The following is a 26,135-nucleotide window of genomic DNA, read 5'->3' as shown; positions in this document are numbered from 1 at the left end:
ATGTCATTCACCATGGAGGATAACTTGGAGTCCGGATGGGTCTCCGTCCGGCCCAAAGTGTTCGACGAGAAAGAGAGACACAAATTCGTTTTCATCGTGGCCTGGAACGACATCGAGGGAAAGTTCGCCATAACCTGCCACAACAGGACGGTGCAGAGACGGAGCACCCTGCTGGACGTCGACGCCGCCGTCCCCGGCGAGTCCGTCGGGGAGAAACACGCCAAGAGTCCCGAGGCGGGTCGAGTCAGACCGCACTCCGTCCCGAAAGGAAGGTCCCCCACGAACACCCCCGCCGGCGAGGAGAAGGCGTTAAAGCCGGGCTGCTCGCAGACATTCGTCAGCCACACGGTGGGGTCCTGGGATGTCGTGACCCCCAAGGTGGTGGACATGGAGCTCCTGGACCCGGTGGATCTCCTCCAGTCCCCGGACGACGTCGACCCGGCGGACGGTGACCCCGGCGGCCGGGAGGACTTCAGCTGGGCCGGGCTGTTCTCCTTCCAGGACCTGCGGGCCGCCCACCTCCAGCTGAGCGCCGTCAACTCGGACCTGGAGCCTTGCCTGCCGCCGTTCCCGGAGGAGCAGTCCGGCGTGTGGACGGTGTTGTTCGGGGCCACCGGCGGGATGTCCCAGCGGGAGACGGACGCCCTGTGCTACCAGTTGCAGGTGTACCTGGGCCATGCCCTGGACACCTGCGGCTGGAAGATCCTCTCCCAGGTGCTGTTCACCGAGAGCGACGACACGGAGGAGGAGTACTACGAGAGCCTGAGCGAGCTGCGGCAGAAGGGCTACGAGGAAGCGCTGGACCGGGCCAAGAGGCACATGCAAGAGGTGACACACACTCTGGGGTTGGCCTGCTGTGTCAGGAGGTGGTGTTTTACTATCTAGATGTGCTGTGCTGCTTACAGATGTTATTTTGCATTTGCAGGATGTATTTCGGGCTGTTGTGGGTTTCTTTGTGATGGTTTTTAGGTGTTGTGCTTCTTTTTTCTCTCTCACTTGCACACTCTTCTCTTAAAACAAAACAAAACAAACACTTCCAACTCCTCATTGTTGTCACTTTTGTAGGTTGACTGATAATAGTCACCGACTCAATATTCACAGGGGTATTTAACTTTACTAAACTAAGAATTTTACTAAATAGTACATTTAATGCCACATTGATTTGACAGCCGCAGGTGTCTTGGGTGGTGATGAAGGTAAATGAGGATGTCAACATGTTTTAGTGTCATGAGTTCACTCTATAAGCTCTCATCGTCCATCGTGACACTATTTCATATAGATCCAGTCTTGTAAAGTAATTTTTATCGCAGGTTTTTGTGTCACGAGTTGCTCCAGTGTCTTATTCGGCCCTCAGCCGGCGATGCCGAAGCGGCAGGTTCACAAGCCATCATGAAGAATCCCCAACTTCACCAATGGCTGAAGCGCTTGAAACTCTTGAGAACAAGGACTGAGAGTAAACCAGAAGCTTCACTTGCTGCCATCCAATGCACAGGCTTTGGAGCATCACTTGGCAACAGTTCAGCAGATTCTTTCTCAGTGAACCTAAGACAAAATTAAAAACAAAGACATATGGAAAAAATGATAGAATTGAAAAAAAAAAACCCCAGCTTATGACAAGAACAATCTTAAAATTTTATGTCATAAAAGACAAGCATAAGCAAAAAAAACCCCCACAAAAAATCTTGGATTTTGATTCGAACCTGCTGAACTTAGTCAGCTGAACATCACACGTGAAGGCTGGTTTTAAGGTGGATGAGCGCAGACTGGTGCATATAGTTTGGGAGCATAATTGAGCGTCATGGTCTGCTGCATATTCTCCTCCCTCTTCCTTTGTCCCCCCCGCCCCCCACTCCTCCTCCTGTGATCTACCATCTGTTGCTGCACGTTCACAGGCCAGTAATATGATCTGCTCTGGCCAGACATCACACTCTAGTTGGCTGAGCGGTCTGAAGGGAGTTGCACAGAAAGAAATGGGGAGAACAAATAGAGGTGGAGTTACCGAAGTGATGTGTCATCACAGCTGCTGAGACTGTTTCATTGTGATCCTGAGCAGCTGAGGAGATATATTTAGATATTGAGCTCGACCCAGCATGCCAGGAGCTGATATGTTTGAATTTGTGTGAGAGGGGGTTAATGTGGCAAAATGTTACCTGGCTGTTGAAGGAGATCGGCGAGGAAGCAGGAGCACGTCAGTTTCTCCGGTCAAGGCCGAAGAAAACGGATGCGATCACAGATGCTGGTGTGGTTTCGAGAAGAGACAAACAAAGCCTTTGGGCCAAATCGTTCACCTCTGCCATTGTTTTGCTCAAGTAATTGAGGCCCAAGGCTCAAAAGGAGCTGGATGAAGGCTTGGCCAACCAGGAACTAATTATTCAATAAGAGTGACGGCTCACTTGTTTTCTGACAGGGGAGGGGATGAATCTATAATCACATATGCTGTATACAGCTAGACCTTTTCCTTTTTGAATCTTTTGTAAGCTCTATTGATGACGTGTCCCAAAATGTACAGCCTTCCCATATCTGAGACACAGCTCCCACGCCACTCTCAAACATCAACACAAATCTCATGTGATTACCACACATTGGTACAAAGGACAGCTGACCATCAAGTCATGTGTTTCATGATTTTACTAACTTTTTTTTTTTTAATCTATAAACCTGAAAGATGTAAGAAGAAACTGCATTTTATTACCTCAAAACACAAACTAACATCTGTTGCATCACATTACTTGATCTGAATCAAAAATATATACAGACATCAGTTTTTGTTTCATGTTTATAATGAGTAATTACAAGGATTGCAAAAAAAGGAAGTTAAATATTGTGACTGCATGTGCTTCTTATTTGGACTGAATAAATAAAATACAAGCGAACTATATAACTGATCAGTGCCTCACAATAAATGTAAACCACTTTAACTCACACGACTACAACCTCCAAAGTACCAGCACCTCTTTCAGACAGTGTGAACAGCAGGTGAGGTAATATTAACTTTGTTTTATTGGATTACAGGTGTTTTCCATTTGCTGGCCACCAAGTCCACTTTTAATAAACATTGACTGAAGGCAATGTAGCGTATATAATAACCAGAGTGCTTACATTGCCTAAACACCCGTTAGCTTGAAGTCTTGCTTGTGAATTGTGGTATTGAAGAGCGATGACATGTATTCTGCGTAACTATTTACAAAGGAAAATTGTATTGTTTCGCAAGATCTTTCTAATATACTTTTGAAAATGCCAATGTGGCACTTTCTTTCTGGGAACTTTGGTGCCTAAACACACGATTTAATGCTGTATGAAATAAAAAAATAAAAAAAATTATTCTAGTTGTCGTAGATTAACAGGCTGTCTTAAAACTTTAGTGTGTTGCACACTCGCTATCGCTGTTTTCTTCTTATCACAGTTTATCCACGAGATACAGCCTCAATCCCCCCCAACCCCCCCCCCCCCCCTCCTGCTCACAGATAAATGGGGCAGCTATGCAGAGGGATTGACTGGTTGTTTAAAAGCTCCATGGATGCACAGCGTGCACTGTCAATCATTCATCGGGCACACTTTTGAAATTGTCCCTTATCCGCGGCACATTGGGAAATGATGTCAGATCGACAACTTTATCTGCAATAAATGTGACGCGAACCTGGATGGAAGTTACAATTTTAATGGTTTTTGTTGGGCTCGGTGTAGGTCACGCAGAAAACTCATTACAACGGATGTAAACGGCTTGATTAAAGAGGAGTTGAAAGTAGCAGAGGGTGAAATTGTGACCGAATGCATCCACCACAAGGATCAGTTTAGATAATAGCAGCTCATTTCATGAAAAGAAATGATTTTATGTGTTTAATCAAAACGTTTGCATTTGATTTTTTTATTCTAATTTTCAATTTGAATTTGAATTGATATAAATGTGCTACAAACCGCCTACATGCACCCGTGAAGCCAACAAATTAATTAGTTTTTAGACGTTGGCTCGCAGGCTGCAGAGAGCGAGGGCCTGGCACTGCGTGTTTGATTATTTACTTTGTGTTAAAAGTCAAGCTGACACATTCCAATGTTGAAGTACAATAAACCAGCAGACCTTTATCAGTTTAATATTTGGACATGAGCGTCCGTGTTTTGGGAAAGAATTTAAAAAGGGGAACATTTTGCATTTTGGTTGCGGTTGCTTTGAGTTCACACCGGGCATTTTTCAACGTTGAACCAAAAAGATACGTCGCTCTTGACATCTGCTGGGATGCATGAATACCTTCTATAACGGAGCGATGTCGTGGGCCAAGTGCATTGCGATACATGTGGGATGGTCGGTGGTATTTCTGCCTGGTGAGAGTTCTCACAGAGCCTATAAAACATTGAAAGGAGTCAACATGGCAGCAGGAATTTGCCAGTTTGCAACATAACGATTAGGATTCGCTGTGAGGATACGACAGGATGTTTGTTATGCTCCCTGTGCAGACATTGGTCTGCGCTGCGTTTTTTTTTAGGCACAGCGTTTTAGGAGCCTTTTTTTTTTTTTTTAACTGGTTCCAGAGTGGAGAAATTTTTAAAATGCCAGCTCGGCTTTGATATGTGGATGGGCAAAGACGGACAGAACGTCAAAACGATGATGGGATTGTGGGCGGGGCCTGAGTTTGTTTGCACTTGATTTTAGAAACCTCCTCGCTCTCCTCGTTTGGATGCTCACCAGGACTTGGATTGTGGGTTTCACACCTTACACAACGAGACCACAATGCTGCAGCAATTTGTTGAAATGGGACACGAACATGACCGGTGTGAACACACCGTCTGACCTGAAGGAAAAAAAAAAAAGGAAGTGGCGGTATCTCTCTGGCACGATCGAAATAAGTTTGTTATTTCAAGCAGACCACACCGGGTTGGAGTTGTTGGCACCGTCACAACCCTTTTGCTCTGGGCCGCTCTCTGCTCAGTTTGCATGTTCTCCCTGCGAATAAGCTTTGATTCTGCCCAGTTTCCTCACACAGTCTAAAGACGTGCTTGTACCTCGGCTCAGATCTAACCCGACTGTTCAGGGACTGGATAGAAGCTGCATATTTAACATTGAACGCACTTAAAATGTAGCCACTTTGTTTTTTTTTTGCCTTCCTGTTTTGTTTGAATCTTCTCTGGGGTTGAGTCGCGCGTTTTAGCCTCGCGTCACTCAAACCACAGGTATGAGATCTGACCAAATCACGCTCAAACACGTGAAAGGGAGCATTTATCTGTCACATTTTTAAGAAGGAAATGTTCTCTGTTCTCCTACCGGGTGACTGCCGAGCCTTCAGATGTCGTCTCGTTGCGTTTGATGTGGCCTCTGTTCTATTGAGCAAGTGCCCGCAGTTTTGTTTTGGTCCTATAGCAGCTGACAAATGAGTTTACTGTGCGGCAGTCAGTCAGTGGGACAGCGTGTTTACACAAAACACTTTCAAACGAGTGGGTGCTGTCAGTGTTGTTATTTTAATTTTGTGTTTCATGTGTTTGGTAGCACTCAAGCCCGTTTGTGTACACAACACACGCACATGTCGTAGCTGGCTTGATATCTGCCTGCGACACCTCTAAGAAAAAAAAAACATCGAAATTTTACCACCTTATGAAGCTTGATGAAGAGAAACCAAACGGTTTCTCTTGTGAATTTTCGGTTATTGCCAGACATTTAGTCAAATGTAAAATAAAAGCACCGCAGGTCGTCTGGACTTCATGCAGCATGTCTGTTGACTCGTAGCTGCTGGACTCATTAAGCGTTTTTTTGCTGCCTCTGAATTGCCGTCAGTTATTTTTAACAAGCTTTTGATCGGCGCGTCTGCTCAAGTCACAGTCGAGGCGTGTTCGTCTCGTGTCGTATCTCAATGAAAAGGCCGGCGGAGGAGTGATGGAGCAGCCTGACAGGAGCTGGTGCTGATGACAGGGCTGCAGCCGCTCTAATGTCGTTCTCATCACCAGGAATGTCCTGTAATTACACACTCACTGCCTTGTGGGGCGCTTTCTACAGACCCAGCGGCTACGTTCAGCATATGCAGTGCAACTCGCAGTGTTTGTGGATTTGAAATGCAAACTTGCGTTCTGGATGGAGAACAAAGCCCCTCTTATTTTCAATACAAGCATTAGTGCCACTGCCTCCATCATTGGCAAGTTGATCATCGCTGACTTCCTTCTTTTATGTCAACTCTACCTCCCTTCTTGGTTTTTGGCCAGCGATATTGAGAGATGCGACAGGTTTGAGTCTGTATTGCACCAAGGGGCTTTTCCATGTGGAGATTGCATGTTACTTTTTTGAGGTTGATGGTGAAACACTTATTTCCAAGACAATGGACTTATGGGAGTATAAATGCAGTGATCCTTGCGCCATATCTGTATTTGTGTCTATGTGTATAAGGTTAAAATGTGATCATCTGAATATCTGCCAGTGTCACTGCTCACTTTCAGGCCGGGAAACGTAATTTTTAATTTTAGCCTATTTAATTGTGTGAAAACAGATTTTTCAAAACCCATGTGAACATGTTGACATTTCAAAATGTATCATTGTATAATTTACTCCCGCTTGAAGCAAAAATCAACATCAAAATCTTCATAATTGGGAATGTTTGGGGAGTTTTTTGAACAAGAAAAACCCCCACTGAAATTAAATCAATTATCAAATAACTACACCTCTCTAATCAACTCTTCAGTCCCTTAATTATTATGGCTCTTATCATGAATCAGTAATCCTGCTCCTTTTGAGATCCAAACAGAGCAGCCGCCTGGCAACTCATGGTTTTGGCTATGCAAATAATATGGCAGCAGGAAATGGGAATGTTGCTTGAATTCTCTAAGGTAAGATGAAAAAAAAAAAAGAAATGAGTCCAGTTTAGCCAGTCATCCTCTTGTAGTAATTTCTCAGTAAAATTAAAGCCCATTCCTCTCTTGAGTTGCCGAGCTTGTGCCCATGCAGGATCGGGATAATCTCGTCGGGGTGGTGGTGGGGGGGGGGGGGGTTCCTCGCTGTGGAGGGAGAGCATGGTTGGTCAGTGGCTGCAGAGCCAAGGTAAACAGTGGGAGCAGTGTTGGAGCTGAATCGCGTAGTGTGTCGGCCCCGGTCCCCGACAACGAGGAGGAGGGCTTCGGGAAAAGTAGCAGCCCCGGGACTTCATATAAGAGTCTCTATTCATATCCGTGGCCCTCTGCGGAGAGAAGAGCACTTTATCCACCGCGTTGGACGACGGTCGGGTGGTGGTACATTTCAATATTATCAGAGGCAGACGTGAAGGAGAAGTATTGTGCGGCGGGAATCGGAGCTGCCGGTCCCCGGGAGCCGCGAGATGAATTGTATTTTCTGTACACAATAGCTTTTTTTTTTTTTTTTTTAAATGGCGTTTATCAGGAACAAAGAGGAGTCTGTGGATAGTAGGGGGCATATGGTATGAATCAGCAACAGTTGGGGCCAATTTCTTCTCCTTGTACTCTGTTCATACTGTGTGTTTTATAGTATCATGTCTGACCACGCACACATTACTGGGCCTGCGATTTACACTCTCACATGCAGACTCTCCCACGCTCTGTACACTGACTTGGATTATATATATTTTTTTATCACCCTACCTTCAGAAAGAGAGCTTGTTTCGGGCTGAATGCCGCCACAAATTCTAGTTTTATATTTGCACTAGCAAAGACTGCATCACAGCCCTTTTGTTCGTATGCCTGTGACACGTTGATTGTGAGGATGAGCAATTTAGTCCTAAAATATCACAATAGTTCAAGGTGTTTTGTTTTCACAATAACAATTTTTTTTTTAGAGGACTTTCTAAAATATGTGTAAAATGAACATTTTAGCCCTCTGCTGGAAGGCTATTCCTATATTTCAAAGTCAGTTCAAAGACATATTGCTCCATGCCAATTATACGATGAAACTGACCAAAATCACAAGTATTTCACAACAAAAAAAGTACACTTCTATGACTTGCCACACGAATTGGGTGTATTTTTTTTTTTATAAATGCATGCTGTTGCTTTTCAGTGTACGTGCTGATGTTCAAGTACAGTTTTGCCACCAAGTTGTCAAACATAATGGTGTTATAGAGAATCCTCATGGCTGCGTGTTTTTTTTCTTTTTTTTTTCTTCTTCCTCCTCCAGGTGTTGGACAGGCACCGAGCCTCGGACAGCATGGTGGATCTGCTGCAGCTGTACCCCGAGGAGGACGAGGCGTATGGGGAGCTGCTGGAGGCGACCACCCAGCTCTACCACTACCTGCTGCAGCCCTTCAGGGACATGAGGGAACTGGCGATGCTGCGGCGGCAGCAGATTAAGGTAGTACGCACGAGCACGTAGATACACATACCATCTGTTTTTTTTTTTTTTTTTAGGGCTTGAATTAAGTAGGTTTAGCTCTCGTGTAGCCGGCGATCTGGTCTGTCCTGAGATACACTTTGACCGGTTGCTATCGGTTACTATTTTGATCGCGCGGTCGGATGAATTCCGGGAAACGATCCCTGAACCGCTGCACGTTAACATCCTATGTTAAGTCCAACCAACCAACCAACCAACCAACCCTGAGCCCCGTCTGTACATAAGCTACATTGGCTTTATCTGCTGAGGCTCTGTGGGGGTGATGGCGTGGCGGCCACCCCGCCCCGCCCCGCCCCACCCCGCTCTGTGCCATGCTTCAGCTTTTCATCTCGGGGCTGTGGAGGGCAGAGGATAAGCCAGAGAGCCCCCACCCCCCCATCCCCACTCAGAGCAGCTTAACAACCAGCATAAGTATTATTACAGCAGCCACTAAACCACTCGGTAATTCTGCAGCCTCAGCACCCTCTTCTGTTCTCCACACTCATCCCTCCGCTCTGTCCTCCTTGCTTTTCTTCATCAACGGCTTGAAAAGGGACATAAATCCACACTCTTAATCTGCACTGTCTCGCGGCTTTCACGGAGTAGACGCATGCCTCGTTCGGTCAACAGGTCGAAGTCCTACACTTGTTTAACAGCCCAGCAGGAAGCCTTGCAGGGGATTTCTGAACAAGTGCACTCAGTGATATTGGATAGTGTGAAAATTAACTTTTCACTTAAAGAGAAATGAACTGAATGGTTATGTCAGCTGGCTGCATTTATCATTATCATCCTGTAATTATGAAGCAATAAATGCGGCTGAGTTGTCTTTGCTGATGGAAGTCTTCATGACTGGATTATAAAGTAATTGAAACATCTTTTATCCATAATTTCCTCTGGTGACAAAGATGATAAGATTTCAGTCAAACGGTCTATTTAAATTTCAGTTCTGTTGCCATAATCTGACTAGATTTCTTTCTCTTTTTTTTTTTTTTTTTATCGTCTTCACACCTGTGATGCAATCCAAAGCGGGGAGAAGAGAAAATATCACATTATACTCCCGTTAGCATGGTGTTCCCTGCGACACGTTAACATACGACTCATCACTGTCAATAAACGTCAAAGTAATGTAATCATGTTTTACCTTAATATCCTTAACAACCAATGTAATGTGCTGGATTCAAACCATTCTCTCTGGGAGAAAAGCACCCCACGGATATTGTGGTGGTAGTTTGATCAGCCGGGAACACACCCAGCCTATAATAAACGATGTTGAAATGTCGAATTTAGACACAGCCAAAATGTAAAACGTGGGCGTGTGTCGACATCTTCTCTCCGCAGTAGGTGGTTGTGCTCATCATTGTGGATTTCCGCCTTTCCAGATGAGCCAGATTAACAGATCAATTGCTCCAGTATTTGTTTTAATCAAACATGACCTAAGAGTGAACACATCCTCAGTGTAATTTAAAGCAAAACAGTTGTAAAGTACCTTAATAGGCTGCATGAGGTCCTACTGCTAATCCATTTGCTGAGCACGTCGGTGTCTGAGGCCAAACCGTAAACAACCTGGCTTCGCCTTTGACCTCATGCAGGACTTTTACATCAGATCACTTCTTTTTCACCCCACATAGATCGAGCTCTCAAGCAGTGAGCTGCAGTTTTATCCGGGATTATTCTAAAGTACGTTGTGGTGTACATGATGTGGCAATTTGTTTCGACTGCAAAAGTTGTTTCTGACAAATGGACTTAAAATGATAGGAAATTGAATGCATGCTGTAAAAAAAAAAAAAAGTGATTTCAGGCCCTTCATGCTCCAATAGGCAGCGAACATGTGGCTCATCTGGAGCTGCCTGACGCCCATCTGACTCTGAGCTGAAGGCCGACCTGGCAGGTCAGACAGTAAAGAAAGTGTGCCAGTGGCAGGCAGAGATAACAAGCTTATTTACACATGGGGCAAAAGACAGGTATAACCCGACCTAATGCTGGTTCAAGTTCAATGTCACACTATACCAGGTGCTTTTTTTTTTTCTTTCTTTTTTTTTTTTTTTTTACCTGCTCTCATGCTGTCCTGATCTGTCTCTGTGCCCGTTTTCACTCTCTCGCTCTCGAATAGACAGTCTTTCTCCTGCCGCCGTCTCGTGAGTACTTTCCCCTTCTCTCAACAACATTCTTTGCACAGCATGCTCATCCAGCATGGTGTCACTAACCAGTCACTGTGTGTGGGAGTGTTTATATGTGCCTGTTTGGATGGTATTTAGGTTGTTGGGTGGTTCTAAATTAAGAGATGAAACTTGAATGATCAAAAATCCCTGAGAGGAGATTTTCTCACAGCCGGCAAATCCCAGAGCGGTTTACCTCTCCTCTCATCAATGAGTCACACCGGTGTTGTAATAAACATTGGCACAATTGTTTATACCCATATAGACATATAAACAAAGATAGTATCTATAAACACAACCGTGGATTCATTCACATTCTAAAATAGAAACAGCAATTACATCAGAGATGTGAGATTTATTACAAAAAGAAGTGGTTTGAACAACTTAGAAATGTTCAAAAAAAGTGTTAACAGTGTTTTATTGTGAATCATGTTTTGTACAAAATGCCAAAAAACAAAACAAAAGTCCAAAAAGCTGAGCGGACAAAACAAACTCATCTGGTAATTTTGTTTTCAACAAAAACCATCTGCATATTAGTAATATTCAGTAAATGCTGTACATTCTTGCTCATAGTCCACACATAGAAGTGTGGGATTGTACAGCAGCTCATGACAGAAACTTCAGTGGTGCATTCTGGGAATTGTAGTATGCAGCTTGTCGGAGCTTCAGTTGCAGAGCAACTTCGAGTCACTGCACTAATCTGAACAGTTTAGTTCTACGCTTTTTAGTTTCATGAGAGGAAATTGAAGTTGAAATGACATAATACCAAAAAAAACAAACCCCACTAAGATTGAAATATTAACTTTATTATGAAAATGAGATTTGAAGTCATTTGAGCATAAAGTCAGTTTTTTCACAATTTACCGGCACATTATTTCACCTACTTCTTTGTCTTCTTTATATGTACCTAAAAAAAATCTTAAAGCGTTGGATGGTGAGAAACAGGAACGTGCCGTCAAGCAACTGTCACGTTCAGTTTGTTTTGGGTTTTTTTCTTTCACAGCTGCATATTTGCCCAAAGACTTTTCCTCTCACGCTGCTTGTACTTGACTTTTCTTTCCGAATATTTCTGGGCGATCTCTCAGAATCTTAAACGGTGCACGAGGCCCCGACGTTCCCAGCTCCGCCACCTGCTCCCTCCGGGGCGATCCAACGGCTGAAAAACAAAGCTGTATGCAAACGAGCCCTCTGTGTTTGGCGGAGGGACTCTTATTTCTCCGAAACCGATGAGTCAGGTGATGGCGTACGTGGAGGAGAGTCGGAACGGGACGCCGTCATTTACATGCAGTTTGCATGCTTGCCCGGCGTCCCAAACGTGAGGAGCATAAGAGGGAAGTGACCGGGTGTCGGTTGCTCACTAAAACTCCAGGTTATTCTGACCTCATCAGAGTGTGAACGCACGTGGAGAGGCTGTAAATCCACCGCAGAGCCTCCGGCTACACGCTACATCATCAAAATAAACGTTGCTTGAAGTTCAGGCAGGACGACCGCAGGCATCCTACATAAAGTACGTCTGATCTCTGAGGCATCCTCTCAAGATAAGCAGTCACTTAGCAATATCATATACTGTTAATAATTGTCATCATTACTTTTATTATCGAGTAGTCTGACTATTAACATACTGAATGTAACGAATCGGTAAAATATTGTTGAAACATCTTGCTTTTACATTTTACTTCTCCATAAAGTACTTTATGAACCAGTAAACAAACCGAAACCAAATCCATCAACCGGCAGTAAACTAATAACTGTTTTCCACAGCAATTATTTGGTCTCGTTTAAAATCCCTCAACTTAAACTTCCAAAATATATTTTTCTCACTCTTTCAGTCATCCACTATAATCAACTCAATATCGTGACAACTTGAGGCCCAGACAAAAGAAGAGATTTGAGGGTGCTTCCATTAACTTTTTGTGAAACATCCCAGATTACATTTTTCATAACTTTTTACCAAATATTAAAATCAGACAGATGCAGAGTTATCCTAAGTAATGCTTGTTTTCATCACCAAGTGGTCTGTCCGATGTGTTCTCAAATATTTACATAGCTGTTTAGTCAGAACATGGTGAAAAAGCAAACATTTTCAAATAATATTTTATTATTTGTCCCATTTTACTACTAAATGGATGACTGTGTACATTTTCTGGCTGTAGAATCGTCTAAATATTTTCAGTTGCTCATTTTGCCCTGATAACTTTCAATATCTGTCCCTCTATCAATGTTTTTGGTTTTGCAAATGTGTGACACTAGTGAAACTTGTCTGAGTTGTTTTTAAATAATAATAATAATAATGCATGAGTTTAATATGAAGATTTACATGGAAAAAACCTTGCATTACTTCAACTAACCGCTGACTTTGCTGTGAGACCTCTTTGTCTTTTTAAACACATATTTTATTCCAGACTTGAAATCAACATCGAAGAAAATTAAACAATAAATCCCACTAAACACAATAAAAATCTGCGAATTGTAGATAAAATGATCTGGATAATTACCAGAAAAATCATCACCGGGATCGTCAATTGTTCTTCCTTTGGCTGTTATTCTCTAGTTACAACTTCATAAATGGGAACAATCTGTGGCTTCTTTTGCATTACATGATAATAAATTGGGAATGGAAATAATTGTTAATTGCAGCTTTTCGTCGAGACTTCTGAGCTTCATTGAGTCCGTGAATGAACTCGGCAGATGGGCAGATGAATGAACTCCCTCTTGACTAAGCCCCCAACAGTTGAACGGGAGGTAACTGGTGAATGGTGCATTGTGGGATGCATTGTGGGACGGAGCGTTGCAGTGCAGGTGTCTCGTTTCCTGTAAGGTCGGAGGTCGCCCGTGAATTAAGAATCCGTTTTGGCTGTAATGTAGTTTTTTTTTTTTGCCCCACAGTGAACCCCAGGTACTGTTTCACACCAACAGCTTTACTGCATAGCAACAGTTGTCAAGGGTGGTCCCCCACCCCCCAATACACCTGCTGTGTTCTGCTTCCATCTGTTACACCCAGGACCTCTGTGACCGGGACTGGACTAAATGTTGAATGTTGGTTTGTGGATGAATCCAGTATTCAAGTGATTCAATGGGGTATTCAGTTAAATTCACGTCTCGTTTTTTTTTTATTATAAGAAATGTATTTTTGTAAAGATTATTGGAAGACACACAAGTCAATCAGCTGTTGTTGACCATTTTAATTACCAGTAATGGAATATAAATGTCCACACACTTGACAGTGAAACCTTTGCCGGAGTCGTCTGGCGTCTCCTGGTTAGCTAAAGTTTTAAATTCTCTCTGCCGCACAGTGATCTCTTCAGGTGGAGCATTTTAAAGCCTTTCAACAGATTAACGGCGGCTGGGTTGTGTGTTCGTATCATCAAGTCGCAGTCTATTGAGCACATCTGACGTTTGACCGGCTCATTATGGTTCCCGTGAATCACTTCCTGCTTGTTCCTCTTCTTCCTGCGGTCTTGTTGTTACTATGCAAAACGACAGCAACGGCATATCACACCTTGAATGTAAGAAAGCCCCGCCTCTGTATTAATCATTCTTTTCCTCTATGTATTTGTGGGTTTTCCCTCTATGCTCTTCTCAGTATTCCCTTTTCTTTGTTTTCCTCTTCCTGATCACTCCTTCTGCTTCTCCTTTGTTTAATTTTCAGTTTGTCCTTCTCTTCCTCCTCCACATTTCTTTTTATTTTCTTATATACAACCTTCCTCTTACCCTTCTCCTAAACTCCTCCTCCTCTTCATGACCTCGTTCCCTTCTTCTTTGTCCTCTTCTTCTTTATTTGTGCCCCTCCTTTCTTTTCATCTCCCTAACTCCTCTTTCTTTCTCCTATTTGTCTTCTCCTTATTCTTTGTGTCCCTCTACTTCTTAATCTTCTTCCTTTTTTTCTTTCCTTCTGCCTCTCATCTTCTTTTCTTCTCCTTCACCTCATTCTTCACCCATCCTCTCTTCTCTTCTTACTTTATAATCTTCCACCTTCTTTCCTTCACTCTTCCTTCTCTCCATTCTCCATGTCCTGCTACATCCTCTTAACTCTTTTTTTTTTTTTTTTTTTTTTTTTTTTATTCTCAGAAATAATAGACGTAGTTCATTTTTCATTTTCAGTGAATAAGCCAACTGTTTAAGCAAGTTTTATCTGGGAAAGAAATCATTAAACAAAGCAGGAAGATGTCTGTTTGTGACCCGCCAGCAGTTTAATACCCAGAGTTATCTAAAGGATTGTAACGATATAAAACTGATTAGCCGAAAATGGCATTTCTGATCGGAGTGAACCTGTTTAAAGGATTATCCCATTGTGTCATAAAGACATTCCCCAGCGCATTTGTTTCAAATGAAAGCACAAATCCAAAAAAGGATCTCGTATGAATTGTGTACTACTTGGCCAAAGCGGCTGTAGTTTTTTTTTTTTTTTTTTTTACACATTTAAAATGAGTAGATTTGTTGGACAGTGTGTTCCCAGCAGCCTGATAAAAAAAACTTTCTAACAGCATCTGTAAGCAAGTTGAGTCAAAAAAAAAAAAAGATCTTGTCTTGCTATTTTAACCAAATGAGATAAGGACCACCATGATGACATCCATGCTGTAATTCCTGCACTTCCCCACACAAACTGGCGTCACTTCTATTTCCAGTGAGCCCAGCGCGTCTGTGTTTTGTCACCCGGCCTGCTGTTGACCAGAGGAGTTAACATCTCTCTCTCTCTCTCAGGCGTTTCCCTGCAGCGTTAATGTTTCTCTTTGTGACGCTTGTTTGCAGGTAACAAAATGTATTTGCATCTGTGGATTCAAAGAAACTAATCGCGGGTTTAGGTGGTTTGATATTAACCCTTTATTAAAGTAGCTTCTGCTCCTGTTCAAGGTGTTTTTAAAGCCTGAGGCATCTTTTGAGAAATCTTCTGGCCTTATATAGAGCCATAAATCAGTTTTAATGTACCAGTGGCCGAACTTAAAATAAATGATTTGACATACTGGATATTAAAATGATCTACTGCACACAGAAAGAGATCTTTCGATTTTTTTTTTTTTAGTATAAATAAATATGACCTTAGCTGTCCATCACAAAGTGAACACGTAAAAAGTTTGAAGATTAAAAAGTTTAGTTCATATATAAATAGAAAAGGTAAAATCTCAATTTTTTTTTTTTTTTTAAAGCTTGTATTGTATGTGCTACACTTCATCCTCTCACCAGCGGTCTTCTTCTCGGCCTGCAGCCTGCTGTACCGAAGGAGCAGCTGTGTTTCTGCTTTGTGTTAAAAAAACCAGTGGAGCTCACTGACTGTGTGCCTTCGCTCTGATTCAGAGGTGTTTGTGTTTGACTTTGACAGAGGTCATCGGGGACGAAGTGAGCGGCAACGATACGCAGCAGATGTTTGTTTTTGTTGGGTGTTTTTTAAATGTCAAATGTCACCAGGTTTGAATGATCTACTCATGGTCACTTCTCAGTGTCATCTGCTTCCTGAATGTTAAATTCCTCATCTTGTTTCCTGATGCAATTTCCAAAACGATGTTTTGTGTTAGAGGATGCCTGACGTGTGAGATCATAGCTAAATCAGATTTTATATTTCATACTCAAAAGTCATTCACTCTCTTGTGGCCTCCTCTCCATCCTGGTGTTTTTTTTTTTTTTCCCCTCCCTCTCTCTCTCTCTCGCTCTCTCTCTGGTCTCTGATGTCATTCACCCCCCCCCCCACACACACACACACACACACACACACACACACACACACGGTCTCACCCATAAACCACTCCCTGTCCTTGTGCCTCACGTGCAGACACACACACACACACACACACACACACTCCCAAAAAAAACCACAAAGCACGGCGTCTGCTGCCTGACATTAATCACGGCTTTTGAGGTTTTCTGGCTCAAAAGTTGTTTATTTTTGAGCGCCTAAATAACATCTGCTTTGCATTCGCATATTAAATACACAAATGTATGCACAGGGGGGGGGGGGGGGGGCACGCCAAGTGTTTGACTCTACAGCTTGTGTACATTTTGTTCCTCACGAGGGAGGGGAGGTTATGTTTTGGAGTCGACACCCTGGGCCTGGACTCCACGTGGCAACTTTTTTTTTGTTTTTTTTTCCCCTTTTCCCTCTTTCCTCCAGTTTCTCCCTCTTTTTCACATGGCCTGACACGAGCTGGTGAAAAGAAGTTAGCTCAGCGTTGCTGCACCACGTGACCCAGAATCAGATGTTTCTCCCAATGCAGCTTTTTATGCATTGTTCCAACAGCCCAGTAGGACACTGGGTTAGTGTCACTGTACAGCACGCTTTGGACACGTCCTGGTCACTTCTCACTCTTCACCACCATCTGCTGCGACCTGCCGGTACTGCAGAGCAATTTTAGAATTGGGTCTTTGTCGGTTGTTTCGGAACTGCGAGACGTGAACTGCAACAGGTGCATGTGGCTGCGCTTCAAACAACCTAAAACCGTGGAGTTTGTCCCCTTTGCAGTGAAAATCGGTTCTCAACTCTCGAAATCTTCAACCCGCAGATGCAAAACGAGTATTTTTGGATTCAAGTGTGACGCTTTCCAAAGATATAATTATCCCTGATGGCCGTGCATCTGCTCTAAATTCTCTAGCTTTACTACCGCCAGGTTTTCTTTGTGTGAGCTGGCTCAACAAGCTCTCGACTTGTAACGAGAGACAATTGAGATCACAATGCTGTTTGTTGGTGCCGTTTGTGCTCCAGGCTCTGTTTGCATTCCTGTGGATGTCGCAGAGTCGCTAATTACGTGCGAGATTGTCAGAATTAAGGTGCTTCTGAAAGGAAACAAGGAAGCCCGCTGGAGGAAAAAAATAGCTATTAGGTCAGATAACTGGAATGAAATCCAACAGGAAGTTTTTAAAGTCATCTTGGTAAGGCTATAACATATATGAGAGCAGAAGTTACTCTGTATCTCAAGTACTTCCTGAGTACTATTCATTTTTTTTTTTTTGTCTAATGGTGGCGTTTCTTTCATATTACTCTGAGCCACTGTCAAGATTGAAAGATACTTATAATATACATTTCATCTATCTTTTTATTTGATAAACTTTGTTCAGTCTACTGAATGAAGCAAAGATTTTTTACAAACGACCTGTTTATTGTGCATTAGGTTAAAGTCTCGGCCAGTCCGCTGATGAAAACTGAATGAGTCGACGGAGTCGCGGTATTATCGTCACAGACAAGTCATCACCTCTAACAACAGCCTCTTTTATTACAAGTTATGGGCCAATAATGTTTACTGGGTTCTCAACACCACTGCTCACTGACTTTATATAAGAGACGCGCAAAACCTGTGTGGAAAGGCGATCGGCCCTCAGTTGGGGCTTTTCACGTGCACTCTTATGATAACCTTTTCCATATAAGGTTATCTATTTGAGGATTTGTTCACTTGCTGAACCAGCCAGGTCAAAGGCAGCCTTCTCAGCTCAAGGCTGAAAATATATTGCTGGTTCTTACACACACACACACACACACACACTCCTCACATGTGGCCTCAGCATCATCTCACTCCTTAGTTTGTAAAAAAAAAATGCAAATTCTGTTCCAGTTTTCCCAAATGCAATCAAAAATAGAGTGAAAAGTCTGTGTCAAGCTGATTTAAATGTTTCTGTGTAAATATGATGTATATGTGAGAACACTGAGATATACTTGGATGTTGTATATCTTTTTTCGTCTTCATTACTTTGAACACTATATTGATGTTCTCCGTATCCAATAATACTTTGTTCATGGAAATCGTTTTTTTATTGGCACTTCTGTTGTCTGTATTTAAATAAAAAGGGAGTGAATATAAATAGGTGTTATCTTCATATTTCTCCTGCACACAGTTTGAAAGCCCCTGCCCTGCACTGACCGATCTTTTTTGCGTTGCTTTTTGCGCGCTTTGTCCTCGTATTTGTAACGAGCCGCTTCGACTTCCTGCCAGATCTCTCTGGAGACGGAGCGCCTGGGTCCTCGTCGCATCGACAGCCTGAGGAAAGAAGACGAGGAGTGGCAGAGGAAGGCCCACGCCGCCGTGCTCTCCATTCAGGACCTGACAGTCAAGTTCTTTGAGACTACGACTCGGGCGCAGAAAGGTAAACACACGACTGTCGGCATTTCCTGTCTTTTGGCAGAATGAGTCGGGTTGCTTGTGCTGTGACCCATGACCCCATTTGTAATGACTACTTCATTAACCGAGTGCAACAGAGGCAAATATGTCCTCCGCTGTATATCCTTATTTTCAAACTTTCATATACATACATGGTGAGAGAGGGTTTCAGACTCCCACTTTGTGAAAGTATTTTAATCCTTAAACCATCTCGGCTTTGAACTGAAAAAGGAATATGTGCTCTGCTTTGGTTTGAGGAATTTTGGAATCAGCTGAATGACTTAATGGTTTGACTTGGGGTCATGGGAGGGGGAGGGGAGGGGGGGCGGCGGGCGGGGGTGTTAGGTCCTAATTGCAGCTGACGAAGTGAAGGCAGCGTACTCCCTGAACCGGTCTCCAGTCCACATAGCTAAACCAGACAGACACAATCGTACCTACAGGCAGTTGAGAGTCGCCAATCTGCCTCAAATGCATGTTTTTGGACTGTGGGAAGAAAAGAAAAACCCACAAGAACAAAATGTGAACTCCACCCAAAAAGGGCCCAGCCCGAACTGAAACCTGAGACATTAATTATCCATTTAGATGTGAAATGTTTTCATTGATAAAAGGGACAGTGCATATTGATAAACATACACTGTACTAGCCAGGTTTAATTACCATCTTCAGTCTCTTAGCAGGCCGATGTCGTCAACCTAAAACTAGCCACTACAAATGCAACAATAACAATTGCAGCGGCAGGAGACTAAAGTACGAACATAATCATTCGAATTTGAAAAAGAAAACTAAAGAAATTCAGCTCAAACATGTTATAGTACAAAGTTGTTGGTTTTTTTTTTCTTTTTAAACAAAATCTTGGTTACAAAAAGAGGAAAGAACACATGAAGAAGAAGTAGAATTGCACCACTCAAGTCAAATCTGAGACATTTGTTTCCACACAAAACCTGCTCCCTTTGTTTATAATGAATTATGTTTCCTCATCTCTTGACGTTGACATGTATTGTCTGTTTGCAGCCCTGTATGAGCGAATGCGCGCCGACCAGAAGAAGTTTGGGAAATCCGCGTGGACGGCGGCGGTGGAACGCATGGAGCGGCTCCAGTACGCCGTCTCCAAAGAAACGCTGCAGTTGATGAGGGCCAAAGAGATCTGCCTGGAACAGAGGAAGCATGGCCTGAAGGAGGAGGTAATGCACGATCCGCCCGTGCTGCTCACAACGGGACTTTAATCACGCATGTCGAGCGAGATCTGTGGAGTCGGGTCACCTGGGTGTGTTCCTTTAAAAAAAAAAAAAAAAAAAGCTTGGGCTATTCAGCGAGTTAGAAAACTTGAGCAGGAGAACGGAAAAATGGTAAGATAATGGAAAAGTGACCTCATGACTGTGGCATCCTGTAATGAAGGGATTAAACTTCCTGCAGTGGAAGTGACTCACTGGGAACGAGCATCGGGTCAAACATTTACTCCACACGTGAAAACGCTTGTTCTCTTCATCTGTGTAGTAACTCGGTTCTTGGAAAGAGTCATAAGCGTCGCTCCAGGCCTGCATGCACTGGTTCCAAAAACGCAATCATGCCGCGCTTGTGGAAAACCGCCCCAGCCCGGGGGGGGGGGCGGGTTTCCACGCCGTTTCCACGCCCTTGTGACAGTGTTCTCAACTGCAACGACGTGTTTTTTTCCCCAGATGCAAAGCCTGCAGGGGGGAGAGGATGCCATGCTGCGTCTGGACCAGCTGGAGGCGCTGTACTACGAGCTCCAGCTGCAGCTGTACGACATCCAGGCCGAGGTGCTGCGCTGCGAGGAGCTGCTGCTGACGGCACAGCTGCAGAGTCTGCGCAGACAGATGACAGGTGAGCGCGCCTGCTTCCATACTTCCAGTGGAGTTTGTGTCAATCAGAGCGACGCGCTGTTATTGTGAAGGCGCCTGGCGACAAGGCACACGTAACAATGACGCATAGGTGAGGTAGTTTATTTACAGGAGCTGTTAGCGTGTACGTTTTTCAACTTTAAAACTTTATTCATGATTTTTTTTTAGTATATGAAACATTTAATTAAGTTCATTGTGACTTTGACACTTCAGAACTGTTGAGTTGTTCAAAACTACAAACTTTTAAGAAGTTCTGAAATGCTGTCTTTCTGTGGGACAAATCATATATTCCAACCTTTGGTATTATATATTATATAAGGCCCAACATGAAAACATCAGTGATGAACCGCGATACATCACAGCTCCAGCATAGAGATCATTGTAATTGGATGGACGAACCACAATCATGTCAGCATTTTGTCCCAAATGGTTTTCAAATGTCTGTATTTACATACGTGAAACGTCTAACGTGCTTCTATGAACTGAATTGTGATTTTGTTCTGGGTCAGATTCCCGTCAGCCAGCCCTCACAGGGAATCTCGTCTCAGGGAATCTCCCGATGTCGTCCACAGAGCGACAGGACGAGGTGGTGTACTACGACGCCTTCGAGAGCCCCGACGCCATGAAGGGCGTGGAAGACCCGGCGACGCCGCCGCCGTCGCCGCTCCGAGACGAAGAGCTGGGCGACCTGCAGCAGAGGACCCGGCAGCTGGAGGCCCGGCGGGGCCGGATCGCCACCAAGAAAGTCTACCTCAAAAACAAGAAGGTGAGAATACGGCGGCTGACGACGCGGGCTGGACACGAGAACCGTCTGCTGTAACGGCGCCGCATTTCTCTCTGTGAACAGGAAATCTGTATCACCAATCACAACCAGAAGATACAACAGCGTCAGGGTTGCTACGGCGACGGCGGCTCTCTGCCTCCGTTTCAACAGGTAGGACCGATCAGTACACAAGCATTTCTCCTCAGTATTCTGTTTTATAGAAAAACATTTTGGGAACCTCATAAGACTAACCACTTCATTAAAACTGATTAAAATCTCTACTTGGGATTACTTTTATTTTGGATTAATGTAAAACTAAAAAATGTTTCCAATCATATTGAGTCCCACTCTCCTGAAGTACCAATAGTAATGGGCCACTAAAAACGAATTTCGTATGCAAGATGCATAGAAATCTCAAAGCACATATGACCTTTTTTTTTCTTTTCTTTTTTTCTTTATGGAATCGTGAATGCATGCCAGTGTGAGTGCTCTGCCAAAAACAAAAGATTTAACATTGTTGACATGAATTTAGGAACCGCTGGTTCACTGTGTCAATCAGATGAACCAGATTCTTCTTTTGAAACTTTTGGTAAAAATAACAGTTGAGTGGATGTTTTAAGTTCTTTCAAAAAAAAAAAAGAAAGATTCATCAAGTTTATAATTCCATTGAGCATGAAAAACAACAATTCTGTTATTCATTCCGTGTTTTGTCCTTTTAAAGGAAGCTGAAGAAGATGATGAAGCGAAACAAAATGCCAGAGTGAGTCAGGAGAGGCAGAGGACGCTGGACCGACTCCGCAGCCTCAAACAGGTGAGAAACCACTAGTGTTTGTGTTCCTTAATTTAAATCGCTTCATTCAGTAGTTGTTGTTTTTTTTTTTGTTTTTTTTATTCCTCTATATCGTAATAAACGTCTTACCGACATGACTGGGCTGTAATTGACACTGTATCAGGTAAACCACATTAACCCTTTAAGGGGCATCCATTCCCCACTTCTTGTGTCAGACCATAAGATCTTTCAACATCAAGTTATGACATGATGGGTAAAAATGTATTTTGAGTCGGTGCAATAAAAAGAGTTGATATTAAATTTGGAATTTGTTGGGCTTTCAAGGTGTATTTAATTTGGTCTGGGGGAAAATTAAAAACCGGAGCAGGTTCTTCTCTTTATCCGGTCCACTTTGTACATTTGAAGAAAATTAAATAATAAAACCAAGTGTCGGAAGTGACGCAGCGCCGATGTTTTGACCGCCACGATCAACTTTACTGGCGTCTTTTTGATATGACGTTGGTATTGTTGAACATTCATTCTGAAACAAACCTCTGACGTCTATATCCACATTTATCTGTCACCGTATTTTCACTGCTCACCCGCAGTGCATTTTGATTACTGACTGTGGTTTCGGAAAGCGATCGATGGATTTCTCGGAAACACGTTTGAATCATTATTTGGAATCTTGGGTGTGTCTGAGCAGTAGTTTTTTTGTCGCAGTGAGGTTTTCTTCAACGTTGACGGCGTCTCTCTCTCTCTCGCCGCGCAGCGCTACCCGGGTCAGGTGACCGTCAAGTCCAGCCGCCTGCGTCTGAGCCAGCCTCACGGTCGGAGGCGAGCCGGACAGCAGCCGAGCACGCAGGCAGCCAGCGTCCAGACCGACTGCATCTCCGACCTCCCGGAGCTCTCGGCCCCGCCCCCTCCGGACCCCTGCGGCTGCGACAGCGTGTCGTTGCCGCCGGTCGACCTCCGGAGTCTCGACTCGTCCCCCGCCTTCCTCTCGCTGCCTCCGCCTTCAGCCTCCCCGCCCTTCCTCTCCCTGGGTTCTCCTCCCCCGCCTCCTCCTCCTCCTCCGCCTCCTCCTCCACCGCCACCGCCGCCTCCCTCCTTGGAGTACCAGCAGCAGGTGGAGGGAGGAGAGAAGACGCCTCCGAGCGGCAGCCCGGCTCGCCAACTCCTGTGCGAGTCCGACTCGCTGGCGCTGGCCCCGTTCTCGCCACGGTTCTTCGACAGCAGCCAGCTGCTGACGGCGAGGAAGAAGCTGAGGAAAACCGCGTCGCTGGACTCGTCGCAGTGGAGGAGAGGTGAGGAGGCCGTCTCGGTCACGGCAAAACACGTTTTTTTGTTTGTTTTTTTTTAATTCTTTATTTATGAGTTTTTATATTTTGACACAATAAAACATACAGAACATTGTAGAACAGGTTAGATAACAATTAATTCTCAATTAAAGAAAAGATATCAACAATAAAGATGAGAGAGAGAAAAAGAAAGACTAACTATATAGTCTACATTTTGACATCCAAAAAAAACATGGTTTTCATTTCAAAGGCAAATGTACAGTTAAGAATTTCCTGCAGTGTTCCATGAATGTCTGTCCAGTATTGTTTGACGAAGGGGCAGTCCCAAAAAAATATGTGTGTGGTTTGCGCGTTGATGTCCACATTGTCTCCAGCAGACGGGGGTATTTCCGTCGTAGTGAGCCTTCTGAGATGGAGTGACAAAATACCTGATTATGGTTTCCCACCCGAACTCTCTCCATCTTGTCGAAGCAGTACATTTCCACTGAGATTTACATATCAAAGTCCATTCATCTTCTGATAGATTTATTCGACGTTAAGACTTTTAATACAATTCTTTTGTAAATGGCGTTTTCTTAAATGTCGCTGTGGTTTTTTTTTTTTCCAGCGAGCTCCCCGATGGACGAGGTGCTGGCCTCCCTCAAGCGGGGCTGTTTCCACCTGAGGAAGGCCGAACTGCGGGTTCTGGGGCCCGACCCGGACGACGACGGCGACAACATCCTGGCCCAGATCCGGCAGGGCGTGCGGCTGAGGAAGGTACGGACCCGGCCGGAGCAGCAGCAGCAGCGTCACCCCAAGAGCTTCACGCACGCGGCCGACGCCCTGACGCGCAGCATCCACGAGGCTCTGAGGAGAATCAAGGAGGCGTCGCCGGAGTCGGAGTCGGAGGATGAAGGCCTCCCCTGCACCGACTGGGAAAACTAATGGGTTTTTTTTATATTCTTATGGATGTGTGGAGCCAAAATGAAGCAAAAAAAACTGGCTCACGTTGTGAAGACAAACCAGGGTTGCATCACCTGAAGACACCTTGGTCCGATTTAAATTGAAAACTTTGTTTTGTTATTCCATCAGAAGACTTTTTCATCTGACTTGCTGTTTATAAAAGCAGACCACAAACTTCTTTTTTTTTTTTTTTTTTTTACGTGGGTGCACAAAAGTGGCACTCTTGGCGAGGATACAACCGCTAACCTCTCGTGATGTCAAAGTCGTACTGTGGTGGCTGTGATGAATTTTTGTTGTTTTTTTTGTTGTTTTTTTTGTAGGACGCTTCACTTCCAGCCCCTCACTGAACATGTTTACTGTACATGTTTACTGTATGAGACTTGTACTGTATGAGTGGAGGCTTTCTGGTGCAAAGAGGCTCGTTTGTTACCTGTAGACTTGTCTTTCAGTCTACAGAACTTGCGGTAATGTTCTTTTTTTTTCTTTCTTTTTTACACACCCAAAATCAGCAAACGATGGAAAATTGGGTCTTTTTTTTTTTTTAGTCATGGTAGTTTGAAGAAAGAGAATCCTAATATTTTTTTTTTTTTTCGGTTTGTGGATTTCACAACGGACAAATACAACATGGTCTGGTAACAGGAAGGAGCTTCGAGTGAAGCTTAAATTAGTCCCAACAGTGAATCGTCTGACTTCATATTGTGTGAAAAATACAGGCTGACTCAGATACAGCTTCTTTTTTCTTTTCTTTTTTTAACAAATAATGTCATACAATAGCAAAAAAAACAACAGAAACATTATCCTCATCTCAGAGGTTTACAAACTGTTACCATCAATAGCGTGCTGCAGCGTCTGACTCACCGATGAGAAGCAATTTTAAGGCACAGATATGTTTCTTGTAGGGGAAATGCACTGATGAGGCTGAGTGCTTAAGGGACACAGACCACAGAAAAAGGTGTAATTGATAGCTCCTATTTGCTACACTGCTGCTGTTTTCACTCGGTCTCATTCCCACCTCGTTCAGCTTCAATCCACTGTTTCTGTTTTTGGAGAAATCGTTTGCAAAAGTAGTTGAAAGTTTGTTTTGTATTTAAGCGGTTTAAATTCAGTTAAATGGTGAGACGCCTGCAAGCGGACACCACAGGAGATGTATATTGAAGAGAAATTTCCATTTTTACTATTAAATGGTTTTAATGGTTTCTTTTTGATGCTCTCGGTAAAAGTATCAAAAGCTTGCCTGATGCAGTGATTTGCATCATAACCTGGAACTCCTCCTCCAAGTCAGGACTCTGAATGTACTGGAGTGATGCTTCAACCACATTTAAAAAAAAAAATCTATTTTCTTCTATGTTATGTGGGAATACTTGGCCATAAATCATAGAGTTGACATAATCATAGCCACCTTCACCATTTCTAAATAAGATGTTTACCCAGCGCACACAAAAGGATCAGACTTCAGAAAGCTCAAACTAAATATGAAACTTTACGTTTGCCCTCTGAGAAGGCATCTGTCTTGTTGGTACACTTTGAACCGGCCAAAAGGATCTGATATTTCCATTTTATTCTGTATATTTCCATCATTCCATATCCCCAACACTGGGCAACTTGGCACGCAAACGTTTCCTCTCTCTCTCTCGCCCGAGGAAGCCGTTAACGCCTGGTCAGTATTTGGCAAAGTGCACGCAAACCATTTCTATTTTAGCTAAATTTGAAGTATAAATGATTACTTGAATCTAGCCTCTTTTTTTTTCTTTTTTTTGTGAATGTGTGTGTATATGTGATTGTCACTTTTGGAGATGGAGACTAGAGGATTATTGTTAAATATCTGCACAGCTTTATTACTTTTCATTGATAATGTTGGTGAAAATGAAGATAAAAAGGCAGAAATATTCAACTTTATTGGAGCTCCACATGTCGGATATTAAAATTAGGGCTTAGACACATAAAGCTCAACTATTTTCCACCATTAAAGCAATTTTT

The 26,135-nt window shown here is 43.5% G+C and overlaps 1 protein-coding gene across 1 annotated transcript; it reads left to right on the top strand.

Moving 5' to 3' along the window:
- jmy (junction mediating and regulatory protein, p53 cofactor) lies at positions 1-24,140 on the top strand (the record flags this gene model as incomplete). Its single annotated transcript, XM_080510568.1, has 10 exons — positions 1-828; positions 8,099-8,272; positions 18,360-18,510; positions 19,536-19,705; positions 20,201-20,366; positions 20,956-21,149; positions 21,231-21,317; positions 21,868-21,957; positions 22,688-23,222; positions 23,824-24,140. The coding sequence occupies 10 exons, from the start codon at positions 1-3 to the stop codon at positions 24,138-24,140; spliced, it is 2,712 nt and encodes a 903-aa protein (XP_080366694.1).
- Between the last annotated feature and the right edge of the window lie 1,995 nt (positions 24,141-26,135).

This window comes from Blennius ocellaris, assembly GCF_963422515.1.
Source record: "Blennius ocellaris genome assembly, chromosome: 15".
Taxonomy (NCBI): Eukaryota; Metazoa; Chordata; class Actinopteri; order Blenniiformes; family Blenniidae; genus Blennius; species Blennius ocellaris.
Note: the sequence above shows the minus strand (reverse complement) of the source record. Positions and strands in the feature narration are given on the sequence as shown.